The 17,598-nt window shown below is 36.3% G+C and overlaps 3 protein-coding genes across 3 annotated transcripts in view; 1 reads left to right on the forward strand and 2 right to left on the reverse strand.

Moving 5' to 3' along the window:
* The window catches only part of LOC118277304 (protein EFR3 homolog cmp44E), a 501,236-nt gene that overhangs the window by 360,351 nt on the left and 123,287 nt on the right, over positions 1-17,598 (forward strand). The window lies entirely within an intron of this gene.
* On the reverse strand, positions 8,934-12,471 carry LOC118277468 (NF-X1-type zinc finger protein NFXL1). The gene has a single exon (XM_035596258.2). It carries the CDS (start codon positions 12,321-12,323, stop codon positions 9,852-9,854), a length of 2,472 nt encoding a protein of 823 aa, XP_035452151.2. The 5' UTR covers positions 12,324-12,471; the 3' UTR covers positions 8,934-9,851.
* Positions 13,195-17,598, reverse strand: part of LOC118277082 (uncharacterized) — an 86,615-nt gene continuing 82,211 nt past the window's right edge. The window contains exons 8-11 of the mRNA XM_035595747.2: positions 16,946-17,089; positions 15,949-16,496; positions 15,321-15,424; positions 13,195-15,030 (exon numbers count right to left, since the gene is read on the reverse strand). Coding sequence (XP_035451640.2) covers positions 14,471-15,030; positions 15,321-15,424; positions 15,949-16,496; positions 16,946-17,089 — 1,356 coding nt within the window. The 3' untranslated portion in view covers positions 13,195-14,470. The remainder of the gene's footprint in view (positions 15,031-15,320; positions 15,425-15,948; positions 16,497-16,945; positions 17,090-17,598) is intronic.

A 17,598-nucleotide genomic window follows, 5' to 3' on the forward strand; every position in this document is an offset into this window, starting at 1 on the left:
CCATTCAAAAAATCTACAGGAGTTTCATAATAATTAAAGGCGTCAACAGTTTCGTTATATGGAATTGGATCATTGCTGGAGTCACAATCATTAGTAATATCGCCATTTATACCTCGTTTCATATGACTTCTAATGGTGTTTATATTTTTACTCTACCACTGTTAATTCGGAATTGTATGTACGCAACGGTTGATGTGAACTGTGTTTACGCGATTCGTGTGTTAGCGCTGTTGAATAAATGTCTCGATGAATGGGTAGACCAGATCGCTCGTTTGAATGAAGAAGAAGAATATTATATGAACACTACTAAATTAGTGATCATTTATCTAGATATTTTAAAGGCGTATAAGCTGTATAAGACTCTGTTTCAAGCGTGGGTAAGTGTCGAGATCAAATAATTTAATTTTATACAAATAACACAACGTTTTATTATTTTTTCCTAATTGTTTTTAAGAGTGGTAAATCATTCAATGACTTCTCTGCAAATACTTTCGGACGTTACGTTGAGCAGATTCCATAGATTCCTTACGGTATTATAATGTTATTATTGTATATAATTTTTTTTGCAGGTTTTGTACATAACAACGAATGCAATTGTTCGTAACGTATGTTTTGTAGAATCTGTTCTGTGTCAACTCGAACAAAGAAATTATTCACCAGCCAGGGTAGGTATTATAATGAAACATTTTACATTTTTTATGTATGAAACAAACTCGCGTTACGAGTGCTTGCCGACCGTTAGGGGTTAGGAATTTAATGTCGGGGAATCGGGTTTTTGGGAATATTTTAGAGGGGGTAGTTGGGCCTCCGGTAACCTCACCAAACACAACGCAAGCGGTTTACATGTAATCAAGTCCCGTACCCCTACCCGTAACTGTACCTGTACCTTTAACTAAACCCGTACCCGCGCACCTTTACCCGCAGTCGCAGCCGCTGTCCCAAATAAACTCAAAATTAATGTATTAAATACTTTCAGTTGGTGGTTTTTTATAAATACCCAGTCATTGGTTTTATGGCGTCTCTCTGGATATTCAAGGATATTGCGCTCATCGTTATTCAGAGCGTGCAGTGTGAGAAGTTCTATTTGGCTAATGAGAGAGCTAAGACTTCGTGTATACTACTCATGAGAGATAAGAATTGTCCAAGTAAGTCGTAAAGTTGTTTTAAATCTAGTTGTATCTTAAGATATCTTTAAAATATTTTTATTTAGCTAGTTGCTTTAAATCTAGTTGTATCTTACGCTACGCTCTTTAAAATATTTTTATTTACACAGCCAGCTAAATAGCAATTTAATTTAAGCGTCCACAGGCCCACATCATACGCATCACACGCAACGGATTTTTTTACCTAGAAACTCATACAACTGCATCCACTAATCCACATCGTACGGACCGCATCATCGACAATGCCTACATCCGATGCGTACCGATGACATCATACTGAATGCGTGCGATGCGTACGATGCGGGTATATAAACGCTTATTTTTAACTGACTACGTCTGAAGAAGTGTTATAAAAATCTTAAAAACAAACTTGAATGTATATTTTTATCAACCTCAAAATCACCGCCATCAAAGTATGTACCTAAATGTTGTTTGTGAAAAGCGACACCTGTATTACGTTTCTGTTACTATCAACGTTCCAGATTTATATAAGCTAACATAGATGTCGCTACGTTAACGTTCGTGTTTCTTTTTATCATTTTCCAATTTATCTCTTTCTTTAAGTTCTAAAGGAAAAGCTATTTGTTTTTAATATATTTATATTTAATAATAGGGACTTTATTTTGTTACAGATGATCAAAGACGTCTTTACAAGCAAATATTGCAAACAAATCGTGTGTTTAGTAAAATGTCTGCCTACGGCCTGTTCTACGTCGATGCTCGACTGACAATAGCTGTGGTTGAATTGTTTACAGGCTATATCATTGTTTTGTTACAATTTGCCATTTTATGAAATATATGCTAATATATACCTAAAGCTGATGAGTTTGTTTGTTTGAAAACGCGCTAATCCCTGGTACTACTGGTCCGAATCAAATCATTATCTTGACCTATGTCTTGTTCCTAAAGTAATGTAAAATATAAATAATATTTTTTTCAGTATATTTATGAATATACAAGCAAGTATTACGAACTAATCGTATATCTACGTCTAGCTTTTTCTACGTCGATGCTCAATTAACAATATCTGTGATTGAAGCAGGTTACATTTGTGTGATGCTACAATTTGCTTTCCTGTGATATATCTATTTATTTTATTGACCAGTTGCATGTATATTTCAACAATACATACATCATACGTTTTGAAATTGAAAATTTTACTTTTTTGACCTTGAAACAATTTAGGTAGGGCAAGTGACCCGGTTGTGGCCATCGACCCCTTTGTGGCCACTTGGGCCTTTAAATATTTATAACTGAGGCATGGACAAATAAATTACTCTGTTATGTACAGTATTTAAAATATTGAATATTGGAGACACTGATACCGTTGGCAGCTTTGATGTGTCAAACTTCACTTCGATGCAACAAGTCATTCTTTTTAGTTGAGGGTGAAATTGTTAAGATCTTAACAAAAAGGCTAAGGCGAGCGGGTGAGGATTTGGTTTTTATTTTTTTAAATCTTTGCTTATTGTTTGGATGTTTATGTTAATACTACATGAAGAATATATTGTCTAAGTGGAACTAAAGTTATTTTGTCGCCATATGTTTCTGAAGTGGGATTATTAGAAGGTGGCCACTAATGGAGACAAAATTATGAATTTCTCCATCTTTGGCCACACGGCAGGCCAAAACTTTTGTACATAAACGCCCCACTTCTAGTCATTTATCGTAATTTATTTATTATTTTTCCTTGGCTTTACATATCAACAAACACATATTTTTCATTTTCAGAGATGCAATAAATTGCCTTCACACAAAGGGAGGTCAGTTTACTTTGCAGCTTTTACCAACGTCATATAAATGTTGATCTCTTTATTTGTAAGTTAAAATCAAGTGAAGTAATAATATTTCATATTTTCCAGACTAAATGAAAACTATTGTTTCTAAAATGTCAAATCTAATTAATAAATTTTGAGTACTTTTATTGTATTTTTTGATGGCCAGAACTGGCACACGACCGTGGCCAGAAATGGCACGAATCTGGCCAAAAATGGCACAAACTCCCTTTTTTTTCTTTTTTATACAGTTATTTTTTTACTGGACGTTCTTTAAAAAACGGGTTTTCTTAGGCAAGATTAATACATGTTAAATGACTTTTTACAAGAAATATGTTCGTGATAACAAAAACTATAAGTTAAGATAGCCTCAAAGTCGACAAAATTCTTAAAGTGGCCACAACCGGGTCACTCACGATATCTATTCTTCTAATCATTATCATAATAGAAACGAAACCAAGAATTCTGTATCGTGTATGTACATTATTATAATCTATTTTCAGTACTAAACTGTATTGTCATCTATGTACTTTTAATCTATTAAACTTTTATAGGTACACTAGCGGACCCGACAGACGTTGTCCTGTCTACACGTTAATTTGAAAATTTTATTCTTTTTTTAATAAGCTAAAACATTCTGGACCTTTTTGATGAAAATTATTATTCAAATGTTATGACAATATCTAACGTCATTAATAGAGACCGGATAATATGCAACATAAAAAGCTTGAAATATGCATGCAAATATGCATGTAAAATGCCTAAAATATGCACGAAAACTGACAGAATATGCAACATTAAATGAGTTTTTTTTTGTTTTGTAAATATTATTCCTTTAGATTTAAGTATTTTGTTAGTAAATACTTGTCTTATGTTTTACTTTATTATGTATGTATCTTTTTAATTTATTGTTATTTGATAAAATAAAAATAACTATTAAGTTTAATATTTTTTTATAAAAAAAACAGCATACATTTATAGAAAACTATCCATTGATAGATGTTTATCGATACAGTAACATTATTTAGTATTTTTGTAAACATTAACAATCAAGTATTGTTCCAAATGTTCAGTGGTAAGATTATGTCTTTGATCATTCAAAATATTTTTATAGGTCGAAAATGATCGCTCCACATCTACTGAGGTAACTGAGCAGAATTTGAGCTTGGGTGCTATGTTAGCGCTTATATTTTCATTCATCATTCATCATCGATCATTTGTCTCTTTCATTTTTTGAGTACCTACTAAAACAAAATACGCGCGGCTGCCGAGTGCGCTACGCTCGAAAAATACCTACCGTACTGTAAATTATAGCAATAATATGCATTATCACTAGATATTAGTAAAAATATGCTATTAGCCTTAAAAATCGCTTAAATATGCAAATGCATATGCAAATATGCAAATGCATATTATCCGGTCTCTAGTCATTAATATTTGACACTGCGATGGTAGCGCCGTCCGTCGGATCCGATGTAAAACATTCCAAAATCAACAACTACTAATAAATTAAAAATTAATTAAAAAAACATTGTCCAGCGGACAAAATTGTGAATCTAAACCATTCTCAGATCCTCTTGAACACACACAAAAAGTTTCATCAAAATCCGTCTAGTCGTTTAAGAGGAGTTCAGTGACATACACACGTACAGAAGAATTATATATATAAAGATTATCAATTATTCAGTATAAGCCTGAAAATCAATAAGTGTGTCAACAAGACTGAGACTTTATTACTGTTTCTATTGTTAATTTGAATTAAAAATTTGAAAAACATTAAATTGTATACTCTAGAAGTGTGCGGAAGTAACACAATGACTGTTTCTTTAAAGAAAAACGGCTGTAGGGTAATATAAAGTCTGCGGACTACCTAGCGGTTTACCGGTCCTCCGGGTCAAAAAGCAGGAGTAACTAGTAAGACCGGTGTGGTTTTTAGTCAGTAAGAGTCTGACAATCTCTCGCCTCACCCAAGGCGGGAGAAGTCACTGGATGACTTTCCCCTTTAAAACAAAAGGGGAACATAAAGACCAATAACGACCTTTATGAATACTCTTGTCTAGAGTTGACAAAGTTGTAGACAATTTACATTACATTACAAAATGATTCACAAAATTTTGTCAGTGTTCAAAAACCAACAGCTACAACAACAAGCAGACTATCAAATAAACAGACAAATTGTAAAAATGTTACATCCATTCCACTTTCTTTTTATACTATTGTGCTCTCCAAAATTTTCACTATCATCTAAATATATTCGTCCAAACGAAAGAAAACGGGTTTTTATATCTCTTTTAAGTGTCTGTTTCGTTATCATAGTTACAATTTACTTCATGTACCGTAAAACATGGCAACTTTACCATATTTTGGAACAAAAATCGAAATATATTTTTAACCATAAGACGCATAGAAACCAAAACTATATATTTAGAATTGTAATCTATCTGGCTCACTTTACTGTAATCGTCATTATATACAAACGCTTACTTTAGCCGTAGTAAAGAAAAAACAACATGGGTAAAGATACCAAATTTTTGGCAACTTTACCTACGCGCCGTATTCATCGTGTATTGCATATTAAAGAGTTGTTGAGGTACAGAGGGCTTCATCTAGGACCTCTTCGTATTATAATGCAAACAATATGAGGAAATCTATAAAGATAACGGCTACACAGACAGTCGGGAAAGTTGCCACGGGTTTCATCGTAATTTACATACAAATAATTTGTTACGCTCGGGGTTGTCAAAAAATGAGAATTTTTTTTATGACATGTATATTTAAAAAAAAATTATAAACCTTAAAAAAAAGCATAAATATCTGACAAAAATATTGTTCCCTTTTAAACTAAATTAAGTTCTAAAATTTTAAGTATTTATGTTTAAAATTGTAAAAAAGGCTACAAAATAATGTTTAATCTTTTGACTTTTTAATTTTTTGACTTCACTATCTCCATAGCTAATTTTAACATTACTTTCGTATACTTTTTATATTGTCTAGCTCCGAGTTTTCTGCGGTTTTGTTTCATGTGAGCCATTTTGGCTCTAAAACAAAAGGTATTATTAAATACATTATAACTTATCATCCAGGATATTCACTATTATGCTGGGAAATTTAGGTATTCGAAATGGTTACATACACACAAACAAGAAAAAAACATTTATTGCCAACCCTAACTGTCGGTAAAGTTGCCACAAAGCAGGCCGTGGCAACTTTACCTAACCTGTGTCAACATTACCGAAGCGATTATTTATCAATAAATTAAAAAAAGCAATTGCTGACATTACAACAGTAATCCCAACTATATTATACATACAAGATCAAAATTTCACTCACCTGTGACAAATAATTAAGGCTCTGTGAGCACAATTTAGGAACTACTAACTTTTAGCACATTTTCACGCACTACACTGTAACGGCCATTACTGGCATAATAGCAGTCTTACGTCTACGCAAAATATAGTAAATATTTCCTTTTAAAGTCTAAAACATACTACTATTACAAAACAGAATTCTAGTGGGTAGATTTTTAGATAAATGAGTTTATACCGAATACCTATAGTATGGTAAAGTTGCCAAGGGTCCGGTAAAGTTGCCATAGTTTACCGGTACTTTAAAAAGGACAATGAAGCTTACATTAATCTCCATGGGAACGACGTTATAATTCAAGTGATTGTGTTTTCAGTAAATGTCTTTTACTGTATCGGTATTGTTATGATTTTTGTCACAAATACCATTCACCGTCAAAACAATGTTTCCTTAATTGTGATGATACAAAGACTTGTTGAAAGCATTGATGTAAAAGAAGAAAGTGTTAGCAGCTTAGCAGTTTGGAATTGGATTATTGCAATAATCGTTGTTAGTGTGAACTTTTTTATCTTCACAGCATATTTTATTGTTATAAAATATGAGTTAAGTAGCTTACCTATGTTAATCCGTAATTATTTTTATACTACGTTTGATATTAACTTTGCGTATGCAATTTTTATTATAACATTGTTAACTAAATTACTCAATGGATGGTCGAATATGATAATTAAACTGAGCCAAGGACCAGATTTGGAGGGACTTTGTAGCAATTTATCGAAGACTTACCAAAATATTTTGGAGACTTATAAGCTGTACGAGAATATGTTCCAAGGACTGGTATGTAATGTCACATTCAATGTCAATGGCTGCTGAAATAACTCATATGTCGATTATTATAAAGACATAAGGGGAAGTAAGAATTTTCCCTTGAATTTCGTAACCTCTCACAATGGCCATATTGTGGATGTAACTATATAGAATCAGTAACATAAAATTAAAGAAGACTTCTTATAAATACCGAGTACTAATCCTAAAATATCTATTGCTCTTAATTTTATTTGCAGATACTGTACTTTGCAATCACGGTGCTAAAGCGCAATTTATTTTTTCTTTGGAAAATTTTAGTATTGCTAAAGAAAGCCTCTGAATCACAAACAATAGTAAGTAGCGTTAAATATTGCTGGCTTCCCTTAGCTAATTAAGTTTTTAATAAAAAGGGCAGCAAAGGAGCAGACATGGTAAAGCGTTGTTTTAACCTATTTTTCTGAGACCATCATAAATCACTTCGGTCAAGCCAAGGTATACATGCCAAGGCATGCTCTTCTAAAATACTTACTCTTTTTTAGCAACTGACTGTATTCAATAACCCCGTCATTGATTTATCAGCGACCCTGTGGATTACTAAAGATATTATTCTAGTTATTTGCCATAGTATTCAATGCGAGAAGTTTTATATTGCTGTCGAAGAAGCTAAGATGGTCTGCATACAGCTTATGAAGAAAAAGAATTGCCCAAGTAAGTGACTAAACTGATTAGTTAAATAAGACATTAATACATACACATTAAAGATAAAAATCAGATATTAGCCTTAAATATAAGTTTTTATTAAAAAGTACATTATAGCGTCATCTCTGAAAACGTCGTTGCAGTTTCCTAACTTATTAGTTTGCATTTTGTAGGACAGATGGCACTATCCTCAATTTTTTTTAAGTTTTTATTTTTTTCAGATGATCAAACACGTCTTTACAAAGAAGTATTACGGACAAGCCGTAATTTTAATAAGATATCTGCATACGGTCTGGTATATGTAGATGTGAAACTACCAATATCTGTGATCGGACTTCTAACTGGCTATGTCGTGGTTCTGTTGCAACTCAACCACCTATAACAATAAATGTTTTTTATTAAATAAGAGTTATTAGGAGTTAAAATGTTTATTTACCTACGTCTAAAAAATTACTCGAGTGTCGAGTGGTAAACTGCCAGATTCTGCCAGCAGCTTCGCCCGCATTTATGAGATAAATACATAGAAGCCTGCGCTTTTCCAGACTATAATATACCCTTGTTCCAAATTTCATTTCGATCCCATCTGCTTTTATCTTCCTAATTCCAGATTCCCCAACAACCCTTACATTCCTAACCCCCAAAAGGCCAGCAACACACTTGTAATGCCTCTGGTGTTTCGGGTGTCCATGGGTACTGGCAATTGCCTACCATCAGGTGATCCGTCAGCTCGTTTACCGGCTTATATCATAAAAAAGACAAGAATTAATTATATTTTAATATTTTTATTAAAAAGTAACACAATGATACACACAAACATAATAACATAAAGTTGTAATAAGTCTTTCAATTAAAATAATAGTGAGTTCACAAATTGTAAAAATACAACTGAATTAGAAAACTGTAATATGACATACAGTAATTTAAATACCACAGAAATTTGACATGGTAATAACGTAGCTTTGTAATAATAGTTAACTATTTATTTAAAATAGTGAATTCACAAAATAAGTGCCAAAATACAATTAAACTACAAAACTGTAGCTGAGATACAGTAATTTAAATATCTGGGGAAATTCGACATGGTAATAACATAATAGTTATTAGTTAAAAATAATAGTAAGTTCACAAATTTTGTGCAAAAATACAATTCAATCACAAATTAAATTACAAAACTGTAAATGAGATACAGTATTTTAAATATCAGGGGAAATTGGACATGATAAAAACATAATAGTTATTCATTTGAAATACCACTAATATTTCACAAAAGAGGTACCAAAACATAATTAAATTACAAAACTGTAAATGAGACACAGTAATTTAAATACCAAGGAAATAGGACATGATAATGCATCTCATCAGATGCACTGTCTTTGCCTATCCCATGAGAATATAGGATCTTTGGATAGAATCCGTCCCTTTCCCCGAAAAGGCAGGCACACACTTCCAACGCACTACTTAACTTACAACGCACTAACTATACAATTTAGTAGTGTCACATAGTGTTCTTCTTCACTATACAACTGTGCAGTTTTAACTGTACAGTCGGACTGTACAGTTAAATCGTAGGTCAATACAGTCTACACACCTACTACGGTAGACTAGTATCGACTAGGACCTAGTATAGATATGGGCCTATGATTTAACTGTACAGTTATCTCAATTATATAACACAATCGTTATAATAATTCAATTGGTTTGCTCTACAAACACTAAGTTATAACTGTATAGTTAAATTGTAGGTTGATGTCCATACAGTCTACACACCATACAATGTAACTGCACAGTTTAACTGTACAGTAATTTAAATACAGTTCAACTGTACAGTTAAAACTACATAGTTAGTTAAATCTTACAGTGTAACTGCTATAAATCTGGTGTTGAGTGTGCATTAAGCATTACCACAAGGTAATCCAGTGTTTCTAGCCTTATATACATATCCCATAAAACCAATCAATCTTGATAATTATACCATAATTTTAAGCCATACCATAATAGTAATATTTAGTGAGCTATATTCTAGCGATGCCTAGGTAGCATTCTTACCTTATTACCTACTTAAAAGTATTTACGTTGGAATAATTGACAAGTCTTTTCATCTAAACTAAACATACAATATGTAATAAATAGCTGCTGCTATAAAAACGAGGAACGATGACAACGGTACCCAATACTTTCTCAAAAAGCTTCTATCATCCGTGTCCACAACCATTTTCTTCTCCTTATACTTCTTCTTTTTGCCGCTCAACTTCCACTCATACTCCGCTAGTTCTTTTCTATTCTTCTCTTCTTCTAACTCCTTCAATCTCTGTTTTTCTTTCTCTTGCTCTAACTTCGCTGCTTCTTTCTTAGCCTCACAGGTTGAGTCACACAATATCTTTGTTTCTCCACTTCTAACAGAGTTACACGGGGCTTCCTTTTTAATGTTACCGCATGGACAGTACACTTTAGTCTTCTTTGTGCATACTTGGTTGCCACAAGCTCCTGAATGGCATGTGTTACGGCAGCGGTGCCCACACTCTAAGTTCTTCGGACACTGTTGCTTGCATGACAACATCTCTTCCGTTGCAGTTGATAACTCCCGACAACGTAAGTAGATTTCCGTTAAGCCGCAGTGGCAAGCCAATCTTTCCAATATCTCACATGGACGGCAAGGACCTGGATGACAGGCACGAATAGGACATTTGTGAGCACATTTCTCTGGACGAGGAACTGAACATTCTCTGTTGCATTGCTTGCAACTAGAAGGCACATTTGGATATTCAGGCAACGGACTGTACAAGTGACACATCATTGTACAGTTGTGGTTTCCACAAGCCAGTGGTTTGCCACAATCTCTTCCGCAAGGTCTGCGAGTAGCTGTGTGACAGGGCTGGTTGTCGGTCTCATGCTCACCAAAACAAACAACTGGTACAGGAGTTTCACACGGAGGGCACTCTAAGGTCATAATTTTGGTTTTAGGTGGCTGCACCTCCCAAGGAGTTGCAGGTTTCTCTACCTGTTTGAACACTACAGCAACATACTCATGACACACAGCTTTACACTTATGTTCACACTTAGGATATTGCTTATCACAAATAGCTTTGCATGGCGGACAGTCACCAAAATGACATGTATGTTTATTTTCCTCTGTGTGACCACACCTATATTTAATTTTACATGGTAAGTTACACTTAGGTGGCTTCGTCTGCCTTTCTCGTCCGCATGGGACTCGTACAAAAGTTGCTTTGCATCTGCATGTAACTTTGGATTCTAGAGGACATGGGTAGCATGGCCCTCGGTGACAAATGTTGGTGCATTTATGTCTCCCACATTGAAGTCCCTTGTCACAAATTTTCTCACATGGAGGACAGCTTCCATTGCAGCACTTTCTTCCACAGCTATGCTTGCCACAAGACCTCATTCCTCTACACTTACTGTCACATTTAAAGTCTTTACTGCAGGGTAGTGGCCTCGTATGATGGGAGCAATGACATCTCTTAGAAACTAAAACTTGACATGGTGGACATTTACCATAATGACATTTCTCTGGGCAACAATGGTCACATTCAACATGTCGTTTACTACATGTGCCTAAGCATGTTTCCATGACATCTGGGCATTTTAGGAAGCGCTTGTTGGCCCCACAAGGACATGTGTTCATTCCAGAGTTGGGACAATTGCCACATTCGCCAGCATGGCAGATTCTCTCACATTTATGGTAACCACATGAAAAAGGCTTGTTACATGGTTTCTTGCAATGCCAGATTGGGTCACTGCATGGTCTTTTTGATTTCTCACTGCCACATTGACATGGCTGAATGCTAGTGTAAGTACAATCTGGACAATCTCCAGCATGGCATATATTTTCACACTTATGAGTTTTGCACAGCAGGGTTTTCTTACAAAGCTGTCCACAAGACCATTTAGCCGCACTACATCTCACTCTCTTCCTCTCCTTTTCACAGTAGCATATTCCATTGACAGTTTGTGGGCACGGGGGGCAAGGACCAGGGTGGCATAGAAGCAAGCACTTATGTTTACAATTATCACCAGTGGACAATCTCTTCCCACAGACCTCTCCACATGTATGTGGGATTAACCAAGGGTGAGGAGGCGGGTTATCGGTTTTGGCGCAAAAGCAGCGATACTTGCGTGGTATTTCTTCCTTAGAATACGAATGCCGGCACTTCGGACAACACCACTCAATCTTGTGTTGTTTTAATATAGCTATAGCGCCGGTACTTTCTTCGCTACGGAGGCTTATGCTATCGTTGGCCCATTTTTGTATACAGGATAGATGGAAGTAGGAAAAGCAATGATCACATGTCCAAATAGCGTGGCTTTTCTTTATCGATCCTATGCATATGAGGCACGTTACGGAGCGGCCGCTGATGGCTTCTTCTAACAAATTTTTAGTCCTGTTAAGCATTTGAGTGTCACCTCCACCTCGCCAGTAACTTTGGAACACACCTTCAAGGACGCTGGACTCGCAAGGCTCTTCATCTTCAGACGACGATAGTTCCTTCATTTCCTTCAGATGCTTTTGAACGTTCTCCTGCATTTTCGCAGCGGCGTCTCGATATCGACGGGCCATGGTTAGTGTTGTTTAAGACAAGTATTTTGAAGCACTAGTACTTTCAGAGATAGAGTGAAAACTGTGCGCGAAAGAAATTAAAATCGAAATGACAAAGATCGTCTGCCTTCCAGTCAGGCATGACGTTGACATACAACATTGTCTAATGTCAAACGTAATGGACACGTCAATTTCAATTTTATTTGTGTTCTAGCCATAGAGTGTTCGAACCATTTTTCTATTCCGGGGTTCTAACGTTGGAACTGGAAGCCAAAAGTTAAAAATATTATTAACTAAATTAATTAAGATTTATGATAATAATTTTAATACTACATTATCCAAATAATTACTAAAAAAATTATTTAAACTGACTGTTCTATCAGAGATAACAAAGACAAAATTTCGAATTTTTGGTGCTGGCAAGAACAAATAATTATTGTTTTATTATTCAGATTTCTGGGTTAATTCGATAATTCTTTTCGATAAAAGAAATGCAATTTAAAATTAATCTAAAAATATAGTACCTAATATTATTAATTATTTTTATTAATTGACGATCCTTTTCTTTTAGAGATTAAGATTTTCGGCTGTGCCATCTGTTGTCGAATAGCGGAAATAGTGAGTCCTATTATTTTACGCTATTCGTTAATAGATGGCGCTCAAAGTAGAAAATATGTAAATTGTTGTATTAAATTAAAAATCTTATGAATATATTGACAAACGTCGTCCAATGACTTCGTTCGCCTTGGGTAAGGCGAGATGGAGTGTCAGACTAAAATTTAAAAACCACTCCTACTCTTACTTCGAGCCGGTGCCACGGTAGCCCGCTAGGTCGTCCGGACGTCCGAGTAATAACATGAAAGCTAACTGGATATGGGTACAATCAAACATATTGTAGGTATAATTAGACGTTTATTTATAAATCATTCAAGTTACAATCGAGCTATATTAGCTTTTTCATCAAATTATCAACTTAATTACAAACAAGCATTGCTCGTGTCATTAATTCAATTCCAATTTAACACAACACACGTCAAATTAGTTGTACTCAAAAGCGTTAAAAATAAATGAAATCCAAAAGAAAAAACTTAAAACTAAATGAAAATTAAATTAAAAATAGGTATTATGCACAGATATTTTCAATATCTTATTAGTATTAAAAGCAATTTTTGCGTAATGACTAAAAATAATAAGAAAATGGTAACATTTATTGATAAAATACCTAAGTAAGTATACAAGTGGTCAATGGCACTATTGAATAACCACTAAATAGGCACTACACAATATTTAGAGCCGTAGCACCACTCAAAAAGAAACACAGGTTTGTTTAATTACCACAAAAACGATCCAAACCGTACATTCAGTACGGATTTACTTTACATTGAACGAAAACGAAACGAGAGCGCGTTCGGCGTTTTGATTGGCCGATGCGAATGAACCAACCAATCAAAGCCATTAGTACGAAAACTCGTACGCTTTACGTTTAAATTGTTCGAAACGAAAGCGCGTTCGGCGCTCTGATTGGTTGCTTTATTCGAGCCGGCCAATCAGAGCGTGTCCTAGGCGCTCTTTTCTCGAATACTTTAAACGTAAAGCTAACTCATACTAAAGGTACTGATTGGCCGGTGCAAATGAACTAACCAATCAGAGCGCCGAACGCGCTCTCGTTTCGATCACGTTAAACGAAAAAATTCACATCGCTCCCAATTTTAATTTGTAGTCAAGAAAAGATGTTTAGATTTATGGCACACAATTGCATTGTCAAAGATATGTACCTGTGTTTGTGTCAATGTTTGTTACCCTAACCAAATACGAACGGGTTGTCCGTTACTCATTAACATTAGTGGAGGGATTAAAAGAATTGTAACGAAACAAATCCTCGTAGTTTCCAGAAGGCTGATCAATTTTTATCTAAAGTCAAAGCTAAGATTTAGCCAATCAACCCGACGAAAGAATTCATAGCGTGTTAGTAATTATTGCAATGATCAGCGTTCTAAAAACCAAATATAATGTTCAAATACTCAAACGCCAATCAATTTTAATTCGCTCTCAAAAATACTTCTGTCCCTATAAATTCTTTGTAAAATGACAGAGATAGCGCGATATTTAAGTACAATTTAAAATTGAGTAGCATTTCAGTATTTGGGGGTAACTGAATTAGTTATTGTTTAACGGACTCTAGTATTGATTTCTGGCTTCTTGTTTTTGCTAGACAGCCTGAACCATCCAGCCTTTTTGTTGTTATCTTTAGGCATAGAGATCGATCGGGATACCCGTTCCCTATCACTTTCCCGGTTTATTAGTTCGCTCGATTGAGATTTCTTGCCGTCTCTCGCTACTGATTTCCGCGGAGTAGTGTTTGTATCTTTGACTCTTTTGTCAGATTTCTTGTATAATGTTGAGCTAGAGCTTGTTAACCTACTATTCTGTGGTCTCCTAGTCAACGTGGTTTGGCTGTAAGACTTATTCTTCTGTAACGTCGCCGGTCTGTCTTCTGTCAGCGTTTTTGTTGAGGATGCCTTCTTCACGATTTCTTTGGGCTTTGGTTTTCTTGGTCGCTGCGCGTAGTGGACATCGTGTTGGTCGTTGTAGTGTTTCGGTGTCCAGGGAGCGAATATTGAGAAGCTCTTCGTTGTGGATCGAACTTGCAGGTTTGAGGAGTTGACTGAGGAGACATCGTCGCGGGAGCGGTTGCGTGTCACTCGGCCGGGGTCCGGGATGTCACCAACTGGAATGAAAATCATATTATAGACAACGGTTCAATAGGAATCAGTAGTGAGCCTGAACCTAAAACAAAATTCAATGGCCAAGGCAGGGCAGGTAATCATCCGGTGCTGTGGACTACCTAGCAGGTTTACCAGGCTTCGGCTCGAAAAGCAGGAGTAGGAACGGGGTGGGTTTTAGTCAGTAAGAGTGTAACTCTCCCTCCAAGGCCGCCTCGCCCAAGTCATTGGATGATTAGTGTTTTCTAGTATGCCTTTATTATTTTAATTCTAAAACTTTTAGAATGAGACTTACCGGTAGTAGCATGTAAGTAGACGACGCTGCGCTGTGATTGGTGGCTGGAGTCACCTTCAGTGCTGCTCTCACCAGAATTAGTGACTGGGGTCCTGCGGCGGTGCCTGCGAGTCATAAATTAGATTTACAATTTGCCAAGAAGTTGCGAACAATTTACGCAAGTGGCTCTGAATAATCGTGGCAAGGTCGAAAGAATAATTATTGCGTGTTCAAAGCAAGGATATTTTGTTCTCACTTGTTTAAGGAATCTGTTGCAAAATTTCGTGTTAATGTTGAATTTAAACATTGATTCATTTAAACATCACTAGGATTTTTTCCTTTGTCGTGGGTGCGTTTACAAACATTCAACACATCACACTTAGACTCGGAACAACAATTTGTGGATCACACAATGTTCCACAATTTAATAAAAATTGGATCTGAATAATAATAATATGCCCTAAATCTATGGTCTTAGTGGATTCCTCAAGAATGACTCAAAAATCATGACTAGATATTTAATTATTATTATTTTTTTAATGGGACAAGCCCGCCACAATCTCCCATACCGCTGCAACTCCTGTAAGCCAAAATCTACAGTAGATACATTGCATTAAAGATTAAAATCCTTTACTAAACTCATACTCACTTAATATCCCTGCTGAGTTCTTGCTTACTGCCTCTGAGTTCAGATGAGCTGCCTCTATCATCGTGTCTCCGCCTCACATCACCTTTAGATCCCTTCAAAGTCTTCGAACTACTGTGGCTTCTTGATCTTTCATACGGACTGATGGGCGGCTTCGCATTCACCTTCCTATCAAATTGACTCTCGTTTTCGGAGTTACTCTGGATTTCGGAAATGTTTTGAAGGTTTCGTTTATAGTGCTTGCCGTTTGGTGATTCGCTTTTCTCGTCCCTATGTAGGTTAGATAGAGAGTAGCTTTTGCTGTGCAATTCACCATGATCTACTTCATCTAGACCTGTGCTGGAATTTGAGATGGTTTTCCGAAGTGTGCCATGTTTTGTGTGAGTGTAGCGTTTTGTTTCTGTCGCCGGTTTGACGTTGGCATCTGAATCGACGTCTGTGTCTCCAAAGAAGCGGAGGTTCTTTGCGGGTGATGTTAAAGGCTTGGCGGGTTTGGGATACGTCTTGCGTGGTGCCTCATCTTCTGTTGTTATTATGCTTTCTTTTTCAATCTGAAAGTGGATACATGTTTAAGTTAATGTGTCTCGCTAGTATAGCCGGGCTGGGGATCTCGGTTTTAATTCCCGGGTCGGGCAAAGTATTACTGAGTTATTTTCGGTTTTTCGCAAATTTCTTAGTACGGAGTCTGGAATTGTGCTCAGTATATGGTAATAGGGTCACCCCCTATTACTTACGGCTATAACAAAAATGGTGAAAAGTGGGTGTACGTTGTACAGTGTTGTTACGTGCCGTAATGTGCACCTCTGCCTACCCCATTGGGGATAAAAGGCGTGACTATAATAAGTTATCAACTCAATAAAATGAGGAATTAGCCTCACATATGTACTATTAATCGCTTCACACTCAATTTTGTCACTTCATTAAAGTTGTTGAAAATTTCTTCGCCTATAAAAGGACCCACAACTATAATAAACCCAAAACTAATATAATCTAATGGTACCTTAGTATTCTTCTTCTTCCTAGTAAGACGATCGAGAGACTTGAACCAGTTGCCAGCGGGTGGGGTGGGGGCAGCCTGTCGCCGCGGCGGGGATGGGGTCGGGCTCGGCGTGGCCAGCCTGCGTCTCTCGCGGTAACGTTCAGCCTGGAAGTAAGGATCGTAGTTTAGATGATGATATGATTTAATAATCTACCTACTAGGCTAGGCATCGACTACTCCGGAGCTGCGGACTACCTAGCGGGTTTACCTGGGCTCCGGCTCGAAAAGCAGGAGAAGGAACGGAGTAGTTTTTAGTCAGTATGAGTCTGACCCTCTCTCTCGCCTCGCTTAAGTCATTGGATGATTACTCCCCCACAAAAAAAAAAGGCATCGACTACTAGACTTATTGGTTAAGGTAGCGAATTGTCATGAGTTCATCACTACAATGATGAGGTCATAAGACCACGATAAGACTTATATTTTTTTATGAGTGAGGTAAGCGAGCAGGTATTGCCGCCGCCCATGGACAGCCAAAACACCGCAGGAGCGTTACAAGTGCGTTCCCTTTTGGGGGTTAGGAATTTAAAGGTTGTTGGGGAATCAGAGATTGGGAAAGGGGTAATTGGGCCTCCGGTAACCTCACACACACAAAGAAACACAACGCAAGCGTTGTT

Source organism: Spodoptera frugiperda, chromosome 10 (genome assembly GCF_023101765.2).
Source record: "Spodoptera frugiperda isolate SF20-4 chromosome 10, AGI-APGP_CSIRO_Sfru_2.0, whole genome shotgun sequence".
NCBI lineage: Eukaryota > Metazoa > Arthropoda > Insecta > Lepidoptera > Noctuidae > Spodoptera > Spodoptera frugiperda.

Coding starts and splice junctions, on each gene's coding strand:
- LOC118277468 (XM_035596258.2), bottom strand. CDS start 12,323: ATGGCCCGTCGATATCGAGACGCCGCTGCGAAAATGCAGGAGAACGTT.